At 38.8% G+C, this 24735-nt stretch overlaps 2 protein-coding genes across 8 annotated transcripts in view; one reads left to right on the top strand and one right to left on the bottom strand.

Moving 5' to 3' along the window:
* LOC127447184 (inositol hexakisphosphate and diphosphoinositol-pentakisphosphate kinase 1-like) overlaps positions 1–2707 on the top strand; it is a 40249-nt gene extending 37542 nt beyond the window's left edge. For all 7 annotated transcript variants that reach the window (XM_051708832.1, XM_051708881.1, XM_051708867.1 and 4 more), the window contains one exon: positions 541–2707. In XM_051708832.1, coding sequence (XP_051564792.1) covers positions 541–1154 — 614 coding nt within the window. In that variant the 3' untranslated portion in view covers positions 1155–2707. The remainder of the gene's footprint in view (positions 1–540) is intronic.
* A 1580-nt stretch (positions 2708–4287) lies between these two features.
* Positions 4288–24735, bottom strand: part of LOC127447284 (microtubule-associated protein 1A-like) — a 33971-nt gene continuing 13523 nt past the window's right edge. The window contains 8 exon segments of the mRNA XM_051709064.1: positions 4288–4961; positions 7328–7524; positions 8047–8279; positions 8377–15304; positions 15306–15350; positions 15485–15565; positions 15567–15635; positions 16118–16191. Of these exon segments, the coding sequence (XP_051565024.1) occupies positions 7369–7524; positions 8047–8279; positions 8377–15304; positions 15306–15350; positions 15485–15565; positions 15567–15635; positions 16118–16191 (7586 nt within the window). The 3' untranslated portion in view covers positions 4288–4961; positions 7328–7368.

Raw genomic sequence — 24735 nt, 5'->3', positions numbered from 1 at the left:
CCAGGTAACCCCGTTCGCTGTGAACTGGCACTGGTCCAAAATCTTTCTCATAAAAGTGTACTGAGCCAGCATCTCACTAGCCAGTTAAAAACTACTTAATTTTGGCCAAGAATATAACACCTAGAGTTTCACTAAATAATACATTAGATTTCGTTTTGTTTCTTATCAAATGCTTTCAGAACAATCAAGAGTCACATAGAATAATTTATTAGACTTCTAGTAGAATTATACTTTTGTGTGCTTTTGAAGCTTAAAGAGGTTAAGCTCACCATAAACTGACATTGTATGGCATCATTGAGCACTACATTTTTTCACAACATCTCCCTTTGCGTTAAGAAAACTAAAAAGTGGCTACAACAACACAGGGGTGAGTAACCAATGACTGAATTATCTTTTTTGGGTGAACTTCTCCTTTAAGGAACCGGAATCGTTAAGAGGAATTGTAACGGTAATCATAAAATTTCAATAGCGCAGTATAAAAACAATAGAAGTCAATGGAAAGTCCCCACCATGATAAACATGTGTATGTTTCTCATGCAGACAGCAGTGGTCCCTCCAGTACTGTGTCTAGTGCCGGTCCCTCGTCTCCCACCACGGCTGACAACTCTCCACACTTCAGCTTTAGTGAGAAGATCACCCTCACCCCTCAGAGCAGCGAGGAGATCCATCCAGCTCCACACAATGTCAGCCAAAGTGCTTCCACCATCTCCATATTCAGCAACACTGAAACCAGCCTCCACTCTGAGGACCCACACCCTTCAATACCATCTCCCATCCAGGAGAGACCCAGTGAAATACCACTGAACAGCACAGACTTTGCAGACCAGTGTCTGACAGAGAGCCCCTGCTGTGATGAAGCCCAGCAAGTGTCAAGTCAGACCCTCGCTGAGCCCAGTCCTCCCTGCTTACACTTGGCTGACAGTCCGCTGAGGGAGGCCTACGGTGGGCCGCCCGGCTCCCTGCCTGTGCTCTTTGAGCTCCGAGAGAGCAGCTCAGATGCCGGCTCCAGTGCCCAGACTCCCCTCACCCCCGAAGAGCCAGATGAGTTTTTCGATACCCAGGAAATGGTTGAGGTGTGGATGGGGAGCCCGGGGAACCTGCCCCACTCTGGGACTCCTCTGGAGGTGGGAGCACCACATGTGCCTGAGCCTTGAAGGAAACGGGACAGGGCATCTTCCTTATACGTGCAGCTCTGATGTCACCCATGCGTGATGTTATCCTGGTCTAGTGCTCAAGCGTGCCCACGCTGTAGTGCCTCAAAGACTTTTGTCAAGCCTCAGTCCAGTCCACAAGTGCGACATTTGCCTACATAATTCAAGGGAAGTTTGGGAAATGGAGGCCCTAATAATTTGCAATCAGCTTGTATGAGTCTGTACATCACATGTTACCACTTGAGACTGATGTTCATGTTTAATCTTATGAAATTTCCTGATGTGATTTTTACTGTAGTGGTCATTCAGAGATGCTTGGCATGTCACCATGCACTCTCTGTCGCAATAGTAAAACGGCCAGTGATTAAACATGAGCTGTTCGATGCACTGAAATTCCAATGTTTTTATGTAAACATAATGTTATCTTGCCTATCACTGTCTTCAGAAGACCGTTTTTATTCATTGGCTGGTCTGAAGAGTATTTTTATAAGGGACATCTTGTTTGAAACTAGCTTATGTTTGGTGAAGTACGCTGACTGCGATAGGCAGGCTGAACTTTGGAATAATTAACTTATACAGCTAAAGGCATATTAAATCAAAGCTAACAGATTTATTACTATTTGCCAAAGTCTGCTATACCACTGTCATAATTTATTAAATCATTATAAATTACATACAGTATATATATATATATATATATATATATGTGTAGTATGTATATATTTATTGACTAATATGCAGCTTAATTTTAACAAGACAGCAATGAATATGGTCTCATTTTCTATATATTTTTGTTTTTATATTTGTAAAACCTTTAGTCCTGTTACAGTTTTAAATAATCAAGTAATGGTCCTTATGTTATCATTAAATTCATTTCAAGTACATTTCTCTCCTGCTTTGTAGCGTTCACCTCTATGAAGCACAAATGTTGTACCAAGATTACCACGGCATGAAAAAATTTTTGTTTTCTTTCTGTTGTTTTCAATGTGCAGTTTAAAAAAAAAAAAAAAAGAGAGAGAGAGAAAAGATGTTATTTAATATCAATATTGGTCTGAGAAATATGCTGCTTTTCAGAAGCATACACTGTTCTGATTGTCTGTTGATCTGAATAATTAATCTTTGTCCAAGATAAATCCAAAAATATTTTTGACATTTAGGTAAACCTTGGATGGTGGACATGGCTGTTTACTTGACTCTCAATGACCTAGGACCAGCTTCTTGTCATTTTTGTCTTGAATTTCAAATGTAAGACCTCTAGAATCCCTCCAGCACCGTTTGTGAAGCACACTGAACTGACAGAGAACTGATTGATTTGTAATCACTGACATATTAAACCATCTGCCTCTGATAGATTCAACTCAAAGTTGTTGTACTGTTTGGTGCTCTGTATGCAGTCTGTGCTTTAGTATTAAATGGCACATTTACAGTGTTGGAAATAAAAATGACCTTGCCGAAAAAAGAAAACAAAAAGTCATAAACATTGCTTTGAAAGTTCTTTTGTATTTTATCGTTTCTTGTGTGTAAACTGTTTATAAAAATGAGAGGATGAAACCTGATTTGCCTGCTTTATGCAAGTGGACAGTCCCTCATTTATAATTTCTCAAGTCTCTACTAGACTTTCACTTGTACTAGATCTGGTCAGAGAATTTTCCTCCCTAGCATTTTCCATATTTTATTACCTTTTTACTGATGTTTTAATGTGTATACTTTCATAAGCATCATTAGCTCTTACTGTTATTCATCCTCATGTTGTTTTTTGACTGCTGAAGGATTGGCATGACAACAAGGTTCTTAACATTGATCACCTGGAGTGTTCTCATTCTGTTAATCATGACAGCCCCATGAAACAGATTCTATAAGAATGAACAAACAACTGTCACAGTATTTAAAATAAATCTGTAATCGAGTCCCACCAGCAGCCTTTATCCAAAATGTATTTATTATCATCTGAGTAGGAATGTTGAACAGTGGGGCATTGTTGGCAGTTTGCTGCTGTGCCAAGCACTGCATTTTAACACAAGGGCATTGTTTGTTTCCATTCCTTTTCAGACAGGGAGGACAGAAAATATGGGTACTAACAGATAACAGGCATGTGACCAAGAGAGTGATGTAATGTCATGTGAATTCAGCTCACTTTTCTTTGGAGTGGCTGCCACCTGCCATATATAACTCTTTAGCTGTGAGCCACTATTGAGTAGAATAGGTTAACCCTTGTGTGAATTATTCTAGAACTGTTTAAAATAAGTTGTTAAAGGAATAGGGCTATCACCCTCATGTAGAACAAAATAGCCTTTTCTGATTTGACTAGCATGACTTAAAGGGATAGTTCACCTAAAAATGAAAATGTTCTCATCATTTACTCACCCTCATGCCAGCCCAGATGTGTATGACTTTCTTTCTTCTGCAGAACACAAAGAGTCTCAAAAACATATATCAGCGCTGTAGGTCCTCAATGAAAGTCAACAGGGTCCAAAATATTGAAGCTAAAAAAGCACATAAAGGCAGGATAAAAGTAATCAATACGACTCCAGTGGTTAAATCCATGTCTTCAGAAGAGATATGATAGGTGTGGGTGAGAAACAGATCTGTTTATCACTTCTGAAGAAATGTATTTAACCACTGGAGTCGTAAGGATTACTTTTATACTGCCTTTATGTGCTTTTTTAGCTTCAGTATTTTGGACCCTGTTGACTTGCATTGTGAGGACCTACAGTGCTGAGATATGTTTCTAAAAATCATTGTGTTCAGCTGAAGACATAACATCACACATATAAGATGGCATGAGGGTGAGTTAATGATGAGAGAATGTTTATACTTTTGTAATATTATTTTGTTTACTGCAATTAATTAATAAAAAATTTGTTTCAAGTCTTATATCTTTTATCCAATTAAAATTTGACTCTGTGGAGACCATACTTATTGTCATGACACTTTATAGTCCTTTTATATTCTAAGCCATTAAAGCTGTTGCAAATTGAAACAGTTCTGAGAAATAATCTTATCTAGGTAATATACAACATTAGGATCATTCTCAGAATAATTCCAAAATAGTTTTACTCTCAAATGTCTTTTTTCTTTTTATTTGTTTACAAAATGTCATTAGTAATGGACCACTGGCTCAAAGAAGATCAAGAACTTGTTTATAGTTTCCATTAACATATTTTATTAGTGATTATCAGGTTTAACTTTCTACAACATATTTGTAGACACTCATTTAGTGAGCTTAAAGATACAGAGTATTGCACATGAAAAGAGAGAGAAAAAAACATTTTGAAAAATGAGAGCGAAAAAAAAGAAATCAAAGTACACACCTTTTTATTTTTATTTTTTTTTAAACACTGCAACCTGGAAATGATAGCACTGCATGATTATATGTGCCTTTCAGTAAAATTGAGACTATTAGCATTTAAATATACAGTATATATTTTAAAATCGCACTTTATTTAATATAACTCTGAACTATTACATGTACGTTCAAACTTAAGATCACATGCATTAAATAGCTAGGCTCAATGGAATGCAACTAAGGGATGTTTTGCACAGCACATCATGACCATTTCTCATTTTGTTTTTAAACATTTAGTCTTAAAAAAAAAAAAGAGAATCACACGGACACTTACAAATCTTGAATATAAAATGTGATCAGTGGTCTAGTCACTTGATCTGGCAGTCTGCAGTCTGGTACATGTTTGTTTGTTTGTTTCTCTCTTTCTCTCTGTGGTACAGCGTAGTCACATCTGGGTTTCCCCATGTCAGGCAGAACATCTCTGCAGCACAGCCAAATAACCAGTAGCTCAAAAGTTACAGCACCTTTAAAACATTAGAGGTGAGCATTAGCTGTTAATCCTCATCAGTTTTTCCACAAAGAAGTAAAGGTCTATGCTGAACCATTTTCCATATTCTGTCATCTTGTATAGATATAAACACTGTTCTTAAATCATGGTCATTTTCCTTGAAAGACATTCATTGAACCTGTCAACTTTTAAACACAAATAAAAAAGACTCAAATCAATCAGAACTGTAACAGAAATTAAAACATTACAGCATGTTGTTTCACCTAGTGAAATGTATGAAGAATAAGGACTAAATTAGAATTTTGACTCAAATGGGATTCTACAATCTTCCTTTTTAATCAAGCAGTTAATTTGGAGCCAAGCCCCTAAAAAGCATAGCAGTATTCAAATGCACATTCAACCTTTAGTTTTCCTTACGGTAATGTACATGCAGTGCATACAGTACTCTTTACAGAGAGATTCCGATTAATCGGTTAAAGATACATGTTCATCGTTCCTCCCTATATATATCCAAAATGCTTAAACCAGCACTATAATTAATTTTACTTAATCAGTTTGTTTTAACCCTTATACTGACACCACTGAAAATGTGCAAACATATTCTGTGCATATCAGGACAACACATTTTCCTATTCACCATTGCTAATTTTGACTGATGGAATGGAAACATAGAGGTAAAATGTGCTTTACTAATCCTTAAAAAACAGTGAAAGATCATTCTCTTGGCATAGATTTAAGTGTAATATTCATAGCTCACATCTGAACTTTCATATGATTACCATTCCTTTCCAATTCTGGCAACTTTCGCTTACATTATTCTTAGTCATCCTCTCTCCATGTCATTAAAGTAATTCATTTTTTATCATATATACATTGTTTTATAGTTGTTATTTTGAAGCTCTTCAAAATATGTGATGAAATCTGTAATAAAACATCATTTTCAACTCCATAAACACTAAAAATAACCATAAACTCTTTCAACATACTGTTTATACATCATGACAAAAATAAGATTTAATTCCAGTCTCTCCTTGTAGTTTTTTCGGAAGTGTTGACAAACTCACCAACATCTACACCTCTCAGAATTATTATATTTTTGTACTTTTTGTCCCAATTTTGTAGTATGTTATTATAATATCATTATAATTAATGATATTGTTGATGCTTTTGTCATCCAATTACACAAATTATTTTATGAAATTCATAGCATTAATCTCTGAGTGCAGGAATGTAAAGCAATTATTTGACAAACACACCAGCCATACCACAACTCTCCATCTCCAGCATACACATATATATATATATATATATATATATATATATATATATATATATATATATATATATACATATACTGTATATATATATATATATATATATATATATATATATATATATATATATATATATATATATATAATAAACATGCATGCTACAGATATATTTGTCTGTTCATCATCTTTATTTACTAATGTTCTATTTCTGGCCGCAGGTACAAAATACACCTTCAGGAATTTTGTAAGTATGGCACCCAGGTGTTTGCTAAGATCTGTGTTGAGGTATATAACCCCAACTGCTATTTGCACAGTAGGCATTTGAATGTGAGGTAACTTGATTAATTGATGGTTATAATATGCACAATACGACAAATATATAAACTAAAAAGCAGAAAGTTAACATGGAAAGTTGGACAATCTACAGTAGTTGAGCTGCAACATTTGATAGCTCCCAGTCTCTGGTGCTTCTTGTTCAAAATAAAAGTAAACAGGTATGCTTGTGCTTTATTTGAAGGGATAGTTCATTATTTATTCACCCTCATGTTTGTCCAGATAAATGTGACTTTTTTTCTTGGAACACAAAAGTAGATCTTAGGCAGAATGTTAGTCTCAGTCACTATTCACTTTCATTGTATAGAAAAATATGCAGTGAATATGAATGGTGACTGAGGCTAACAATCTGCCTAAGATCTCTTGCTATGTTCCATGGAAGATAGAAAGTCATACAGGTTTGGAAAAACATACTGTATGGGAGAGTAAATTATGACAGGATTTTCATTTTGGGGTAAACAATACCTTTAAGAAGCAGGGAATGACAAAATATTTTTGCAAAATTGTGCCAAATTGTGTAAACTATTTAAAACTGTGTATGCGTTTTATAACTTAAAGGGAAAAGCCACCCTGAAAGACATACAGTGAAAGGCACATCTTCCTGATCTCCTGCACTCTAACAAGCTTTTTTACCATTATGTAATCATCAGAGCTCGTACCTTTTCATTTGGCTTTTGGACAATAAAGAATATGTGTTGTCTTAAAACATGGGGTATTGATATCAAAGTTTTAATTATTGTATACTGAGTAAACAATTTTTAAGGCTGCAACGGACCATTTGAGAGTAAAGATGTGAACCTGGGAGCCATGTTGTATTTAGAACTCTATTTTGCAGGCTGGGAACGACTCATCTTGCATTACTACTGTGCTGCTGCTGGCCAAGACCATGATGTTCAGCTCCTGCTGTTTCTCATGGGTCTGTTGGTACCAATCACGGGTCACTTCTGTGTCATGAGTAGGTATCAATGTCACCTAAACAGACAGAGTAAGACAATAGTATATTATAGCCCCTAACTGTTAATGCTGAATTGTTTAATTTCTGCACCACTAGCACCACCAAACGAAATTGCACATATAAACTTTGTTTTCAAACAGCTTTCATAAATACTCCCCCTTCTGCTGTTGATCGAATAAACAGACAGTCCTGCCCCAAACTCAAGCCACTGGATGAGTCAGACAATCGGGCCACTCAAACAAACAGAGCAATATTTTATAGTGCCACAGAGACACAGTGTTTACAGTTTTCAAAGAAATTAGCATATGAATGGCTTACTTATAGTTGTCCGTGCATATTAAATAGGAATTTTAACATTGAAAATGTTACACACTTCAGCTATAAACCATTTAAATTTTTTGTTAAATAAACAATAAAAAATAAAATGTATATACATACAGTACTGTACATCCATTAAAATATCCAGGAAATGAATCAGCAAATTACAAAGCTTCACTACTGATGTCTACCACAGAGAGAACTGTTAAACAATACTGCACCTGTAGATTGGATCCCCACTGTGCCTTTCCCTCTAGCAAGGCATCTAGTACACTACGGCTCGGCTCTCCACTGCTGGAGTCGTTTCCACTCACTACATAATATGCAGAACGAACACGTTTGAAGAATTCCTGGTCCACATTTTTAGTACTGCAGTGATTGGGAATGTAGGCCAGATCCACATAAATAGGAGGACCAGGTGGCACAGACGTGCTGAATTTAGCATAATTTGAACCTGTTACAAGTGCACAGAAAACTTGTGTCAATATGATGTTGGCAAACAAAAAACTATTGTAATTTGGACTGCCATTTTCAAATACATATGTTCATACCTGCAATGTTCTTAAAACCATTGACGAGCCCTTTGCCAGTGTTGTGGCTTGACCTTGACAGATCGTCCTCTATGTCCTTCTTCTTAAGAGCTGTGGTGTGAGTGGAGGGTTCCTTGGATGGGGACTTCTTCCGCCTGGCATCAGGCTTCCTAGCCGGAGATGAGGACTTTGTCTTGCCTGATTTACGTAAGCCCTTTGTTTTGGTATCTTTCTTAAGCGGTTTGTCTGTTAGACTTGGCAGAGCTTCAGGATCTACCATACACACATCAGGGTGAGGGGGATAAGGGGCAGGGTCCATCATTGGTGAGGGGATGGGATCAGGATTTTTTTCAGGTGACCTAGAGTAATGTTTTCCCCCACAAGTTCCAGATGATTTATCAACAGGCAGGTAATCCGCATCCTCGTCAGATTCAATGTTTCCTTCTGCTGTGATTGGTGGAACATCAGAACCTGATTGGGAATGTAACTGTTCACTGACTGAGGTTGGAGGTGTGTCCTCTCCACTGGCACCAATACCAGCAGCCATGGCTCCAGAGAAGTTCTGCAATTCGCTGTCCTCGCCATGCTGACTACGAGAATGGTGGCAAGTCTGTTTGTGGGATCTCGTCTTGCCAGAAGGCTGCTGTTGATCAGATGCATGACTTGTCTGTTCCTCGCTCTCCTCGTCACTTGAAAGGTGACACAAGCTTGGGTTGATGAAGGATGGAGATGTGTCTCCCCTCCTCTGCTTGTACTCACAGGATGAATAACCTGGGGAAGCCGTGGATGAATGTGGATGAATACCAACATCTGAAGGATGGTCGGAGTTGTCACCTCGTCTGCTTAGGTCGTCAGTGTGATAGGAGGATTGTAATGGTTGGTCTGTGGATGAGAGGGAAAGAGGACGGGCTGGGTGCTCCGACTCTGTCTCTTCTTCTTCTTCATACTCATCCTCATGACGATAATGAGGTGGTGATGCCTCTGGGTAGATGTCTCGTTGCTGTAGCATCTCCCATTCACTTGGGGTCCTAAATTTTTTGGTGTCAAATTGTTGGCCTTTTATCTCTACATTTGGTACGTTTTCCCTCATGTTGCTGGTTCCACCAAAAGTCTTTGGTGCATTCACACTGACTTCTGCAGACCCATTGGCTTTGTCTGGTTTTGTGGGCTCAGGGAAAGAGGAAGGGTATGAAGTAACATTTGGAATACTGCTGCCCATACCTGAAGGTATGTCCATTGTTAGTTTCTCGCCCAAAGAATAGGTGGCATCTTTCTTGTCCACTTGGGTTGTAAGGGGAGATTTTTGGTACTCTAGTTTATCCAGTTCAGTTTCATACATATGATCCTCTTCCTCTTCGCTACTCTCAGTGTCTTCATAGTACTGTTTTTCAGGGCACTCATACTGAAGTGTTGATGAAGCACCGTATAGACCTTCAGGCATGGAGTCCTTTGGTGTGGACTGTGAAAGAGAGGAATACGGTCCAGTTGCACCAATTTCATCTTGTAATCTTGAGTCATCTTCCCACTCTGGCTTGTAAAAGCATTGACTCTGTGGTCCTTGGTCTGAAATATTGCTTGCAGTGCTAACAGGATCTTTCTTATAACCTATACAAGCACCAGTGTGAGGAGGGAAAGGTTTGATTTCTTCAAAGGGTGATAATGGTGAGAATCTCGCAAGGCTTGATGTGGATTCAGCTGTTGTGGTTGCAGGTGTAAACTTCTCTGACACTTCTAAATATTCGTCCTTTATCTGCCCACCAGAACTGGAGAAGGGTGAATCAATTACTGGTGAATGTTCATCTTTGAAAGATGAGTATTCAAATCCAGTGCTGGCTGGAGTCACAACCTCATCTCCAAGCTGGCGGCTAGTGGACAGAGATGCAGAGGCTGAAGAGGAATGACTGTAAGAAGAGGAAGAGGAATATAATGTGGCTGACGTTGTATAACTGAAACCCAATGAAACAGAGTCTCCTGTTATTTTCTTCACTTTATCTGGTGTTTTTTGTTTGTCAAACTCAACATCTTTGCTATCATAGTTATCAACAGACCTTGTTGATAGTGGTAGATATGACTGAACATCTTTCTCATCCTTTCCTACATGCTCATCATTCTCCTCACTGGAAGATCGTTCAAATCCAGAGGTGCCCATAATGTGGCCTTCAGCAGGCAAAGATGAGGCATTACCTTTCACAGTTTGCATTGAGTCCTTGGGGCCCTCATGGCTTATAGTGGATTCAAATGTTGATGAACCGAGAGGTTTGCCATTAGTGTGGAAGCCAAAGCTGTGGCCATTTGAAATGGTCTCTTTCTTTTCATCCTCAAATTGAGTAGGCACTGTGCTGGTGGCACTACTCAATACGCTCTGGAAATCTTTCTCTGGTCTGTCTTTAGAACCTTTCTCAATGTCACTATCACTTGCATTCTCTCCATCCTCCAACTCATCCTCATCATCTTCTTCTTCCTCATCATCATCTTCATCCTCTCCATCGGCAAACATCCTTATGTCTGCAGCCAAGAATTCTTTTGTGCTAACTGCAGATTGGCCCACTACAGAAGTGGGACTTTTGACACTGAAATCAGAAATGACTCTGTCATCTGTATAATGGCCCGATTGTGCTGCCCCAACCTCAGCCATCCCACTAAAATCAGGCTTTTTTAACTGAACTGACCAGGGGTCTCTCTCTGTTGGAACAGAATGGGAGGTTTTCTCAGATGTCTCCTTTTCAACCTTATTTATTTTCTCAGATTCTTCTGACATGTCCTTAAACTGTGATGCCCCATAGATATTTTGTGTTTCACTATAAGAAGCTGATGGCATTTCCATTTCATGTGATTCTTTAAAGTCAGAAATCTTGCCTGTGGAAGAATCCAGGCAGTCCACTTTCTCTGTTTTCTTTAGAGCAATATCAGTATCATTAAATGTGTGGTCAGCTGGCAGACTGGGAGAGTATGAATCCACTGAACTCATTTTACTGTCATATGCATCAGAGTAGGTAAAGCTCTTTCCAACATAAGGTGTATCTTGCCTAACAACCCTCTCAAATTCCCCTTTGAGGCCTTTCTCACTCTCAGGGAAGGAATACAAGCTGAAGTGAACACTTTTATCACTGTCTTTAGAGATCACTTTTGGGTCATCTACCTCTGAGAATGATGCATCTTTTTTGCCCTGGCCTGCTGACATGGAATCTAACTTGTCCTGGGGTCCTTTAACGCTCGAGTAAGTACCATCCTCAGTTTCACTTTCTTCTTCTTCTCCTGAGCTGAGCATCTGGGATTCGTCCTCTTGGCCCAAGTAAGTCACATTTTGTGGTTTATCTTCTTTATCCAGACCTTCTTTTTCATTTCCAAAGAGTTTCACTTCCTTTGAGGGTGTTGCCTCATAGGTGTATTCCTCATCAAGAAATGTGCTTTCCCTCTCCTCTTTGTATTTAGTTTTACTACACTCTTTATAGCTTCCCTTTTCATAATCATCATCATCTTTCTCGTCATCCTCTTCATCCGAGTCATATATTGGTCCCTTAGTGCTGGAGAATCCATTTTTGAAAGGGTCCACTTCATTATCAATTATTTTCACCAACATTTTGTCAGCAGGAGCATCTTGGGTAAAATATATCTGAGAGTCAAAAGTGTCTTTGTCTTGTTTTTCCTCTTTGTCCATCATCAGTGGCTTTTGTGTCCTCTCCTCAGTTGGAGAGTAGCTACCACTGGTAGGCCCTGATTGTGTGGGTGAGGCAAATCTCATAGTGCTGTCATCTGGGCTGAGACATCTTTCCTCACTCTCTGAGATATGACTTTTCTCTGAGGTGCAAGGCAAATTTGGTGAGAAGGACAAGCTTTTGTAGGGGGACGCTAATTTAGGTTCATCCTTAGAGAGTGTAAGTAACTTTTCATCTTTTTCTTCTGTGCAATCATACATCACAGGAGAAGAAAGAGGGATCATTGATGAAGAAGCATTATCTGAAGATTTTTCCCTGTCTTGGGCCATGGCAGCAGATGCATAACCCTCATGGAGCTTTCCAAGTGGCATGTCAACATTTGGTGTCTGATCCTCATCCTCTTCTTCATCCTCTTCATCCTCATAATTTGTGTGAGTGGTAGCCTTCCTAGTAGTTTCCATTTCTGGCACAGTTGTTTGATATTCCTCTGATGGAGGTGATTTGAAACATTTGTCCTCTTCTAAAGAAGAAGTTGGAGAAATAGTTCCTGCAGAGTGAAGGTACTCCTTTCCTTGAGTTGCATCTGTCTGTATGGACAATGGTATACTATTTACAGTATCCAAGAGTAAAGAGCTTTTTCCTGCTTCTTCAGTGGGTGGTGCGGTCACAGATGCTACAGACTGATCTTCATTAACAGATGTCGCAAAGGATGATAATTTGTCATATTCAGTGATGGAAGTGGCTGAAGATATATGCTCTTCTTCAGCCAATGGAGCTGCTATTATATTGGTTGCATAAGCTGACAACACTGGCTCCTGATCTACTGCAAATCCCTTAGATGAGAACTCAGAGGAGACAGATATGGTTGGTGGTTTCATGCCATGGAGGGTGTCAAAGGTCCCTGGTTCATCAGGAACGGAGATGTCGTAAGAGCCAACATCATATTGGAGATATATTGGACACAGTGGGATACTTTCCTCTGTCTCCTCATTAATCTCTTCATCTGAGATGGTCTGCTCCATCTCAGAGTAAACTGGAATGGTCTCATGTTGAATGAAAGAAATGTGATCTGCAGCTACCCCAGGTTTGGCAGATTTAATGTCACTTTGTTTTGTCTCCAGGTCCTTTATGAGTTTCTCTTTCTTAGCCTCATCTGATTTGTACTTGAGCTCCTCCTCATGTACTATATCCTCAGCTTCTTCTAGCTCTGCTTTCTCAACCACATCCTCATCCTCTTCACTGTCACTCTTTTTCGGTTTCATTTGAAACTCCATCTCTTCCTCTTTTACCTTGTCTTGGCATTTTTTATCATCTACCTTCTCAACGAAGTTAGATGTTTTAGCACTTTTTAGCTTTGCAGAATAGTAATCCTCTATGTCATCTTCTGTAGCAGCACCTTCATTCTCAAGTTCATCAGCAGTTTTAAAGTGGGATTTACTTGTTGTTTCTCCATAGGGTACCCTCTCCTCATGAGAGGACTCGATTTCAACATCCATTGTAGTTATTCCCTCATCAGGAGATACAATGTGAGGGACAATAGTGTCCACTGACGACTGCAGACTTGAGTGTATTTTACTCTCTGCAGTCCTGGAAAGCCCCTCTTCCAGTCGCAAGGCTTCAAAATCCTTGGTAAGATCCTCTGGGGAGGAGACTAAAGACCTGTCACTCTCCTGTTTCTCTACTGAAGCTTTCTTAGCAGCTGGCCTGTTTTCTTGCTCTTTTGCAGCTTTTGTTTTTTCTGCTTTAGGCTTTACCTGAACCTTTGCTTTGTTCAGAGTCTTCCTGACCTCAGGGGTAAAGGGCTTTAAGTCAGGTTTAGTGATTTTCCTCAACTCTGACTTAATTTTTTCTTTTTCCTTTTTCTTCTCCTCCTTAATTTTGGGTTCTTTTTTAACTAAGTCCTCTTTCTTTACATCTATCTTTTCTTTCTTTGTGTCTTTCTTTTCTTGATCTTTATTTTCCTCCATCTTGGAAGCCTTGTCCTTGATATGTTTTTTAGGAGATTTTTCTCTCTGGAGTTTCTTTTTCTCTTGTTTAACTGAATCAGGTGATGCTGTCTTGGGTTTCAGTGGTTTTGGTGCTTTGACACTCTCTTTTATTTTCTTCTCTTTCTTTTCAATTTTGTTTTCCTTTATAGAGTCACTCTTGGACTCAATGTCTTCATTTGCCTCTTTCTTGCTTGCTTTTGTTGTGGAAGACATTTTGGGTGACGACTTCAAACTTTCTTTGCTATCAGTTCTCAGCTTCATTTTAGTTTGTTTTATCAGTGGAGGTGGAGCTCCAGATGACATTTCCTTTTGAGTGGCTACTGGATATCGCAAGAAATCGAGATGCCTCAGCTTTTCCAGGCCCTCAAATATTTTGTTTTGTGGGGCATTTCCAGGAAACAGTACCCTCACAATCTTCTCAGTTGGACTTGCAGGCACCCACACAACCAAAGCAGTTACTGATGTGAGGTAAGGTACAGAAATCTCACCCTCTTTGCCATTTTCCAGGACGATACCAGTCTTTGCTTTACTGTTACCAGCCCACTTCTGCATAAAGAATTGCATTTCCTTACTGTCTTTGAGGGGGTTTAGAATATACATGTCTAATTTGCCAACACCCAACTTGTGAAAGAGTGTTAAAGGCTCAATCGTGTTGCTCACAACTCTGTACAAAGGCTCAGGTTTGATGCCCAGTTTCTGAAGGTATTGCAGTGTGAGAGAGGCCTCCTCAATGCTCCTCTTCGCTTTAAGTGCTGTTTCAGGCAGTTTTAGCTTCTCAGGAACATTAAAGAACACAACACCAAGCTCTGGTGAGATTAGGTTTTTCATCCAGTCTCCATAGGCATTTGAATTATGTGTCTTCTCTTCTTCCTGCTCTGCAATTTTTCTCTGTAACAGTCCATTTATGCCAGGCATATTATCTGCTCCTATATGGGTAAGGAGAACAGAATCTATCCTATCCAAATGTCTGACCAGCTTCCAGAAGCAAGACTTTCGGTCTGACCCACCATCTATTAAAATATTAAAGCCATTGACTGCGAACAAAGCAGAGTCTCCCCGTCCACCAGGAAAGATATAGCAGCATGGCTTGGACAACTTGAGGAACCCTCCTGAGGTTGGTGCTTCCAGGAGCTCAAAAGGAGAGGTCACATCCACTGTCTCAGAGACATATTCTGTTAACTCTGTCACACCTTCCATCGTAGGCAGCACAGGCTCAGGGTTCAGTCTGGACACCAATAACTTCTGCTCCTGTATGTACCCTAGGGAGCTCCAGCCCCCCTCTCCTTTACAGGACACAGTCAAACTGTGCAGTCTGCTGACCTGCAGGTGGCTGGTTTAAGAGATCTTTAATCTGTAAAAAAAAAAATAATAATAAAGAAAATCAAAAAAGAGTCTTTTACAGTTCATCATTCCAATGCAAAGTAAAAGCTTTTGTTCTCTGTGAATTATTATGGAATCTGTAATACTGCAGCAGTAGCCACTTACCCAATGACTTGAGATAATGTCAGAGCAGTTTTTCCAACCAAACACTCCACTTTTCAGGATAATATCACCACCCTCTGGAATATCGTCCAGTACTCTGCCCACTTAAGACCAACAACTTATGTCCTGCTGAGTCACAGAGCAGTGTTCTGATCTACATAAGTGAAAAGGACATTTATTGTTAGAATTCATAGTTAAAGTAATAGGATGTCTTGTGTTGTTTAGCATTTAATTGGTTGTTTCTAAGTCTGTATCGATACAATAAAATATCAATACATGGCGATACTTTTTCTCACAATATTGTATCGATACTTTTGATCAATGTACTGATATTTATATTCAACTATTTGTGTATTCATTTCATGTTAACACACAACAAAGTCATTTACTCCCAAATCAATTTAATGAGCTTACCAAGAGACATAAATGTGATGTTTCAGGCTGCATGCTCTTCATTAGACATCAGTATATAATGAAATATAAATATATTAAATATACCCAGATTAATTAGAATTGAAAAGCTTGTGAATCATAATTGAATCAAATCAAGATACCATGATGTATCGCAATAAATAAAATCGTGACTATTACATTGATTTGAAAAAACTTGAGAAAGGAACACTTATGAATTATTACCTCTATAGCAATATTCTCCTCGGATGGATTTACTAATACAACAGTATCAAGCACATCACTATTGTATTGTGATCCTAAAAATAATAATAATCCAACTATTGGACCAAAAATAAAAAAAAAGTTATAAACTATGAAAGCATTATTTGCACAACAAATGTGTCAAAAACAGCATCTATTATTATGTTTCTGTCTCTGTAGAATCGTATTTCAAATGTTATTATCAGGAGAGCAAATCAGGAGAGTTAAAAACACTGAAATTATTATTTAAATCCACAACAATGTGTCAAAAAATCATCTATTACTGTCTGTCCAATTCTTATTCCTGACTTATTTATATACTAGTATATATGATACATAAGTAAAGTTTAATTAGGGCATTTTGATTGAAAAGTATTTATTGACAAAATCTCACTGACAAATTTTCGCTATATTGAGAATAATCAGAGACAATAGGTTGCACCATATTGGACATGATGCAATCACTTCCTCCATACATCTCCTTTCATTTTTGCACTATTCTTTGTCACTTCCTGCTGCTGTGCAAGTGTACAATAATCCTGTGAAAGCAGTCTTCTCAATTCCATGCAATCAAAACAATATTGCAAAGCTCTGGCAAGCAAATCTATTGGCTGTTGCCATGGGAACAGTGAGCTGGCGATTGCCACCAGCCAGGTTACACTGACCCAGTCTTGGTGCTGCGCGACGCATTGCAGCATTTCTGAAAAGATTCAAAAAACTCCCTCTAGCTGAAAATCTAAGTAAGCATGGCAGTTGAAACATACAAACAAATCCATGACCCAGTGCATTAAAAGGCTACAAAAAGCATGAACTTCTTATTGGCTGTTTAACCATAAAATAACGGCTTCAGATCTTTCTGTAGTGTATCTATAGGGTCATTCTCACTGCAATGAGAAAGGAACAAGGACGTTGGGACTTAAATAGCAGACTGATTTTCCTTGAATCGTCACACACTCTCAGCAGCTTAACGTACAAGTGTGTGATGAGCTTGTTAAAAAATAGCATAAATTAGCATTTTAAAGCATGGCATGTTGCTGGGTAAAATCAAAAAAAGGTTAAGAATGAGAGGGTAAAAAGCAAGATATCATGTGTGAAAATGTGTAACACAAGGAAAGAATGAAAAAATGTTGATCAATGGACTGAACTGTATTGCAAACATAATATTTTAATGCCATAAAATGTGGTAGTAACTGGACATTTGAGGCCATACAATGAACTCCTGATGGGAGCAGTGGACTACAAACAGCGTAAACCCGATTGAACTCACAGACCCTTTTGACGGCATCAGGTCACTTTCAGCGTGTATTTGAGAGTAGAAGCACTTTGGCCCTCTGTATGCTAAGTTAAGTTTTGACCTTAGAGACATTTGACATCCTTTTTTATTGAAGCAACAGAGGGACTTATCTTTGTGTACTGTTACAACTAGCCTACAAGAAAGTCAATTGGTCTAAATAAGAAGCTTTGGCTTTGACAGCATACTGCCCAGTAACGGCTTTCCAGCCGGGCGCTTTCCAGTGGCCCAAACAGGGCATTAAGTATTTGGGCATTGTATTCCCAGCAAAACTGTGTGATTTAGTTAGAGTTAATTTTGACCCCTTAATAAAACGGTTTTCGAGCGATGTGGACAGGTGGGCTTCATTGCATTTATCTATGATCGGGAAAGTTAATGTTATTAAAATGAATTGTATTCCAAAATTCAATTACTTGCTGCAGTCTCTCCCTATAGATGTCCCCCTCTCTTATTTCAAGCAATTTGATAGCATAGCGAAGTCCTTCATTTGGAATGCTAAGCGTCCCAAATTACATTTCAATAAGTTACATGATGGGGTGATGGGTGGGGGGTGTCGGTGGAATGTGAGTTGCGCGGTGCGAAAATTCAGAGGCACGGGACGAGCACGAGGCGATACAGTCTGTGTTCCAGGTCCTTTAATAACGTATAACATGCAAGTAATGGCAGCCGGTGGAGTTTCTGGTGTCCCACTAGGGTGAGATGGTGCCCCCCACGGAGTTAGTGCCCTACGCAGACTGCGTAATATGCGTGCGTATAGGGAGCGAAGGTACTGGAGGCCATGATTCATAATGTTTGTCAGTTGAGGGTGCTATGGTGCCACAGGAACAAACTATGCTGCTCTTTTGCTCAGTTTTGGTCTCAAAATTATCTTTGGGTTTTGGAATGAAGGGGCGTGTTTAATTCAACAGCTCAGTCACGTGAAAGCTTCCGAATGCTAAAATTGCTTACAGCACCTTTAATGGTTACAGCAACGGAAAAATATTATCAAACGTGACAGAAGAAAATTGTGTTCTTGTGTTCTTTTAAAGTCACCAATGAGCGTCTTCTTTTACTAAAGAACTGACAAGACGTCAAGCTGATATGAACGATTTCATCGCACTCAGCTGCATATCATCACAAACGCTGATTGTAATCTACAGTGATTCTGTCACCAACCGTTTTTCCTGTGGTTTTTCTTCTACACTAAAATGACTAATGACATCAGGAAGCAGAGGCACAGCAGTCTGTTTTAATTGAACGTAATTTCTTTACTCACTGAAAGCTGCATATGGAAATACACATTATCGAAGGATAAATACACAATCACACACTTTCACAAAGTAAAGTTACTCAATGAATCACATCCTAAATCACTCTTTTCCACTTGTTTATGCTCACGCGGTACTCCTGTTGTTATTTTGGCAAGCTCCACATGACAGGGATCAGAGAGAGAGTGTTGCGGTGAGTCGGTACGTTTGTCATCCCTCCACCATTCTTAATCGGCAAGTTTGTCATACCTCTAACTGAAGAGAGCGAGTTCTCAGTATAACAGTCACCAAGTGTGACACCCACGGCCAAAATAGAGTTGTTTGCCCTTACAAAAATAACCTGCAGTAAAACTGCAGTGATTGTAGTATCACTGCAATCTATGCCATAAAACCTCAGTCTGATTGCAGTATCACTGCAATCTATGCTATAAAAAGTGCCGTTTTGTGTAGTAAAATGGTGCTGTACTGCCCAATGACAGACAGTACTGCACTTACAATGCTTTTGACTGCAGTACTGATATAGTGCACTGCAGAACAATTGCAGGTCAGGGTAATAATACTACAGTTCAGTGAAGTATATCTGTATTCCACAAAAGTATAACTGCAGTGCATTGCAAAATAATTGCAGTTCAGTGTAGTACAATTTCAAATCAATGCAGTAGGAGCTGCAGTTTATGTAGCTCACCAGCAGTTCACTGCAGTAAAACGAACTGCACTCCAGTACAAACTGAGTTGCAATTGCAAATGTAGTTTTTTCACATTGAACAAAACGCTGTTCTTCAGTGTCTAGAGCCGTCACAATTAACGTGTTAATGCTGTAACAGTTTTTGTGTGCATTGGGCACTGGGCATTTGCTGTTTATTCACTGTTCATTCTTGTTATTCTCATCCTGACCACTGGGGGCTAGGTGTCAGCCAAAACAGGGAAGTAGAGAAGCAGTTAGGGATAGGAAGTTTGAAATGCTGCATCCGAATATCCATACTTCCCTACTATATAGTATGCCATAAACAGTATGCCAATGGAGTAGTATGTCCGTATCCACAGTATTCATGAAGCAGTAAGCGAGAAGTACCCGGATGACCTACTATTTCCAGTGAGATTCTGAAGTGCGGATCGACTGGACACTTAATGATCCCATAATCCCTCGTCACGTTCAAAATGCTGGATTTAAAAGAACGGCAGTGAATCATGAGTCAAATGGCTCTTCTCAACTGGAAGTGCTATATATACCAAGATAATCGTTGCCTGTGCTTGAATGAGTGGATAGTTTTCACGGTTGTTGTTCTTACATCATATATTCCGGTCACGAGACAATGCCCACATACCTGGATGAAGTATGTCCGAAATCTATTCATACTACTCACATGCATACCTAAAAGAACGTACTGTTTTGTCGGCAGATACGTGCGTCCTTCATCAAATGCAGTATATACTGGCACAGTACATGGTTTTGGGCACAGCAAGAAGCTTTTGGTGTGAAGCTTTCCTCTTCATCTCCTTTGCCCTATTTTGAGGAATATGTGTTCTGAAGCTCAATGTAAGTAATTTTTATTTTTATTTATTTCTGTTTGCTTTATCTTCTGTACAATTAGCATAGTCGTGAATTTAGTTGTTAGCATATGGTCTTTGTTTTGTGTTTATGCACATAGGGTTTTTTGTCGTTTGTACCAGTCTTCATTGGGACCATTCTTATGGGCCTTTGAGCAAATCTTGGATTCACAAGTAACACCTTGGACTACTGCTTGCATTGCTACTTGGATTACTTCTTGGGCTAAGTACTTTTTTTCCTTTTTTTGTTTTCACTATTTTGTCATGCAAAAGACTGGGCAATTGCTATTGGGCCTTTGAAGCCTGGCCTGGACTCTAAAGGCTTGTGGGTTATATTGGGACTTGAGGGTTTATGGAGATTGTGTTGGGCCTACTCTGCTGTGTTACAAGTTTATATTGAAACTGAGGGTAGTAATACAAGTGAAATAATGAAACTTTTGTGTGTGTGTGCAAACTAAGCCACATTCAAGAAACTCATTGGAGTACAGCAGCCAGCGTTTCCTCTGTGCCTCGTTGCGCATTCATCTTACCAGACTATTTGGATAAAGTGTCATTACGTCGCCAGTGCCAGCACTAAAAGCAAAACATGACGCAGTGCTTTTCATGTGGAGATCAAAGTGGCGCGAATCATGTGAATGTGACATAACGATTGCTGTAGTAAAGTGGACAGTCACAGCCTGTTGAGGCTTTGTTTTGAAAATATTAATAAAACATCATTGTTACATATTGTTTTGTTTTCTAAGTAACTAAATGCATTTTGACAAGAAAAGAAGTATATTTCCAGTCATATTTCAACACTTTCAAAATCTGTGATTAATCACATTGAACTATGAAATTTATGCGATTCATCACGATTAAATATTTTAATCGACTGACAGAACTAGTTTGCTGTCATTGGTCAAGTTTTTAAGTAAACAGTAGAACAGCAAATGTATAAAGTGTAGAAGTGCAGAGAGCAGTTCTAGAGAACTGCAGTACAAGTGTGGTAATTTGGACACAGTATTCCTGCAGTTTTCTATACTGCAGTACAAGTGTGGTAATTTGGATTCAGTATTCCTGCAGTTTTCTATACTGCAGTACAAGTGTGGTAATTTGGACTCAGTATTCCTGCAGTTTTCTACACTGCAGTACAAGTGAGGTAATTTGGACTCAGTATTCCTGCAGTTTTCTACACTGCAGTACAAGTGAGGTAATTTGGACACAGTATTCCTGCAGTTTTCTATACTGCAGTACAAGTGTGGTAATTTGGATGCAGTATTCCTGCAGATTTCTATACTGCAGTACAACTGTGGTAATTTGGACGCAGTATTCCTGCAGTTTTCTATACTGCAGTACAAGTGTGGTAATTTGGACTCAGTATTCCTGCAGTTTTCTATACTGCAGTACAAGTGTGGTAATTTGGACGCAGTATTCCTGCAGTTTTCTGTACTGCAGTATAAGTATGGTAATTTGGACTCAGTATTCCTGCAGTTTTCTATACTGCAGTACAAGTGTGGTAATTTGGACGCAGTATTCCTGCAGTTTTCTGTACTGCAGTACAAGTATGGTAATTTGGACGCAGTATTCCTGCAGTTTTCTATACTGCAGTACAAGTGTGGTAATTTGGACTCAGTATTCCTGCAGTTTTCTATACTGCAGTACAAGTGTGGTAATTTGGATGCAGTATTCCTGCAGTTTTCTGTACTGCAGTATAAGTATGGTAATTTGGACGCAGTATTCCTGCAGTTTTCTGTACTGCAGTACAAGTATGGTAATTTGGACGCAGTATTCCTGCAGTTTTCTATACTGCAGTACAAGTGTTGTAATTTGGATGCAGTATTCCTGCAGTTTTCTATACTGCAGTACACGTGTGGTAATTTGGACTCAGTATTCCTGCAGTTTTCTATACTGCAGTACAAGTGTGGTAATTTGGACGCAGTATTCCTGCAGTTTTCTATACTGCAGTACACGTGTGGTAATTTGGACTCAGTATTCCTGCAGTTTTCTATACTGCAGTACACGTGTGGTAATTTGGACTCAGTATTCCTGCAGTTTTCTACACTGCAGTACACGTGTGGTAATTTGGATGCAGTATTCCTGCAGTTTTCTACACTGCAGTACAAGTGCGGTAATTTGGATGCAGTATTCCTGCAGTTTTCTATACTGCAGTACAAGTGTGGTAATTTGGATTCAGTATTCCTGCAGTTTTCTACACTGCAGTACAAGTGTGGTAATTTGGACTCAGTATTCCTGCAGTTTTCTATAATGCAGTACAAGTATGGTAATTTGGACGCAGTATTCCTGCAGTTTTCTGTACTGCAGTACAAGTATGGTAATTTGGACGCAGTATTCCTGCAGTTTTCTATACAGCAGTACAAGTGTTGTAATTTGGATGCAGTATTCCTGCAGTTTTCTATACTGCAGTACGAGTGCGGTAATTTGGATTCAGTATTCCTGCAGTTTTCTACACTGCAGTACAAGTGTGGTAATTTGGACTCAGTATTCCTGCAGTTTTCTATACTGCAGTACAAGTGTTGTAATTTGGATGCAGTATTCCTGCAGTTTTCTATACTGCAGTACAAGTATGGTAATTTGGAAGCAGTATTCCTGCAGTTTTCTGTACTGCAGTACAAGTATGGTAATTTGGATGCAGTATTCCTGCAGTTTTCTATACTGCAGTACAAGTGTTGTAATTTGGATGCAGTATTACTGCAGTACACGTGTGGTAATTTGGACTCAGTATTCCTGCAGTTTTCTATACTGCAGAACACGTGTGGTAATTTGGACTCAGTATTCCTGCAGTTTTCTACACTGCAGTACACGTGTGGTAATTTGGATGCAGTATTCCTGCAGTTTTCTACACTGCAGTACAAGTGCGGTAATTTGGATGCAGTATTCCTGCAGTTTTCTACACTGCAGTACAAGTGTGGTAATTTGGACTCAGTATTCCTGCAGTTTTCTATACTGCAGTACAAGTGCGATAATTTGGATGCAGTATTCCTGCAGTTTCCAGTACTGCAGTACAAGTGCGGTAATTTGGATGCAGTATTCCTGCAGTTTCCAGTACTGCAGTAATACTGCGTCCAATTTACCACACTTGTACTACAGTTAAAAAACTGCAGTTATTTTTTGTAAGGGTGGCGTCTGCTAGTGTGATGCCAGTTCAAGTTATTTCATTCTAGCAAACAGTTAAAGGAATAATTCAGCCGAAAATAAAAATTCTGTCATAATTTACTCACCCAAATGTTGTTTCAAATCCTCACGACTTTCTTTTTTATGCATAATACAAAAGGAGATGTTTTAATGACTATCATGTCTGTCTTAATCAATACAAAGGCAGTGGATGGTGCCTCCTTTTAAAACTTAAAAAATGATACTAACTATCAAGTAGTCAATGACACTAACTATCAAATGTAGTCCATGTGATTTGTGCTCCACATTCCAAGTCTTCTGAAGACATACGGTTTGGTGAGAAACAACTAAAAAAATAATATTTTTTTCATTTTTAAGTGACAATTTTGACATCAGTTGCATCTTCATAAGAGCTTTAGAAGAAGGTTGTTCACAGTGGTTCGTATGTTCACGCAAGAACTTGCGTTAACTCTAAAAAGAGATGTCATATCCACTGCTAGTTCTTACCTTGAATTGAAAAGATGAACTGAAATATTCAATAAAACATCTCCTTTTGTGTTCCGCATTAGAAAGAAAGTCATATGGGTTTGGAATGACAAGAAGGGGAGTAAATTATGACTGAATTTTCATTTTTATGTGAACTTTTGGCCCATTTAAAGCTTTCTTCGGGTGAGTTAAAAAAAAAAAAAAGGGCTGATATTGTACATGAATTCAGCAAGTTACTGGCTTGGAGTAAATTAGGTTAATAATAGATACAATAATAAGGTCACTTCACTGAACATATGCTCTGCTGTGTATTGTTAGATGATATGATATTCTGTTACTTCATGGCCAGGAAATAAATAGATGGCCACTGGTAATATGAAAAAAAATAATAAATTTAAAAGTTATTTCAGAATAGCTTCAATCCATAGGTGCTTGCTTTATTTGTATTTGAATCATGTACACAGCTGTGATATTCACTAGCTCGGCAGATGGTGTCTAAAATTAGCTAATTCAGTATCACTCAAGTCATCTGAGAATGTAAAACAATGACAAATGGGGTCAGATGTATTTCACACTTGCTGAGATTAATTTGGTGAAAGTCAATCTCAGATGTGATGACAATCCGAGATCTTTAATCTGTGCCTTTAAAGTATCACAAGCAATTTTGGCTTTTCGGATTAAATGATAACCACAAGTCACCCGTGTGACTGACAGATGCTTTCAGTGGGAGGAAATTAGTGGGGCCGACTGATTGCCTCACCGGCTTAAAATGTTTTGAAGTCCTTCATATCTGCCTTTGAATTCACCATGCCTCCAAAATCTTTATTCATGATAGGCATTATATCTTATTTTGGAACAGTGGCCCAGGCTTTTGTCAATAAATATCATTATTTCAAAGCAGATTTAAAGCCACACAA

Source organism: Myxocyprinus asiaticus, chromosome 1 (assembly GCF_019703515.2).
Source record: "Myxocyprinus asiaticus isolate MX2 ecotype Aquarium Trade chromosome 1, UBuf_Myxa_2, whole genome shotgun sequence".
NCBI lineage: Eukaryota > Metazoa > Chordata > Actinopteri > Cypriniformes > Catostomidae > Myxocyprinus > Myxocyprinus asiaticus.
Note: the sequence above shows the minus strand (reverse complement) of the source record. Positions and strands in the feature narration are given on the sequence as shown.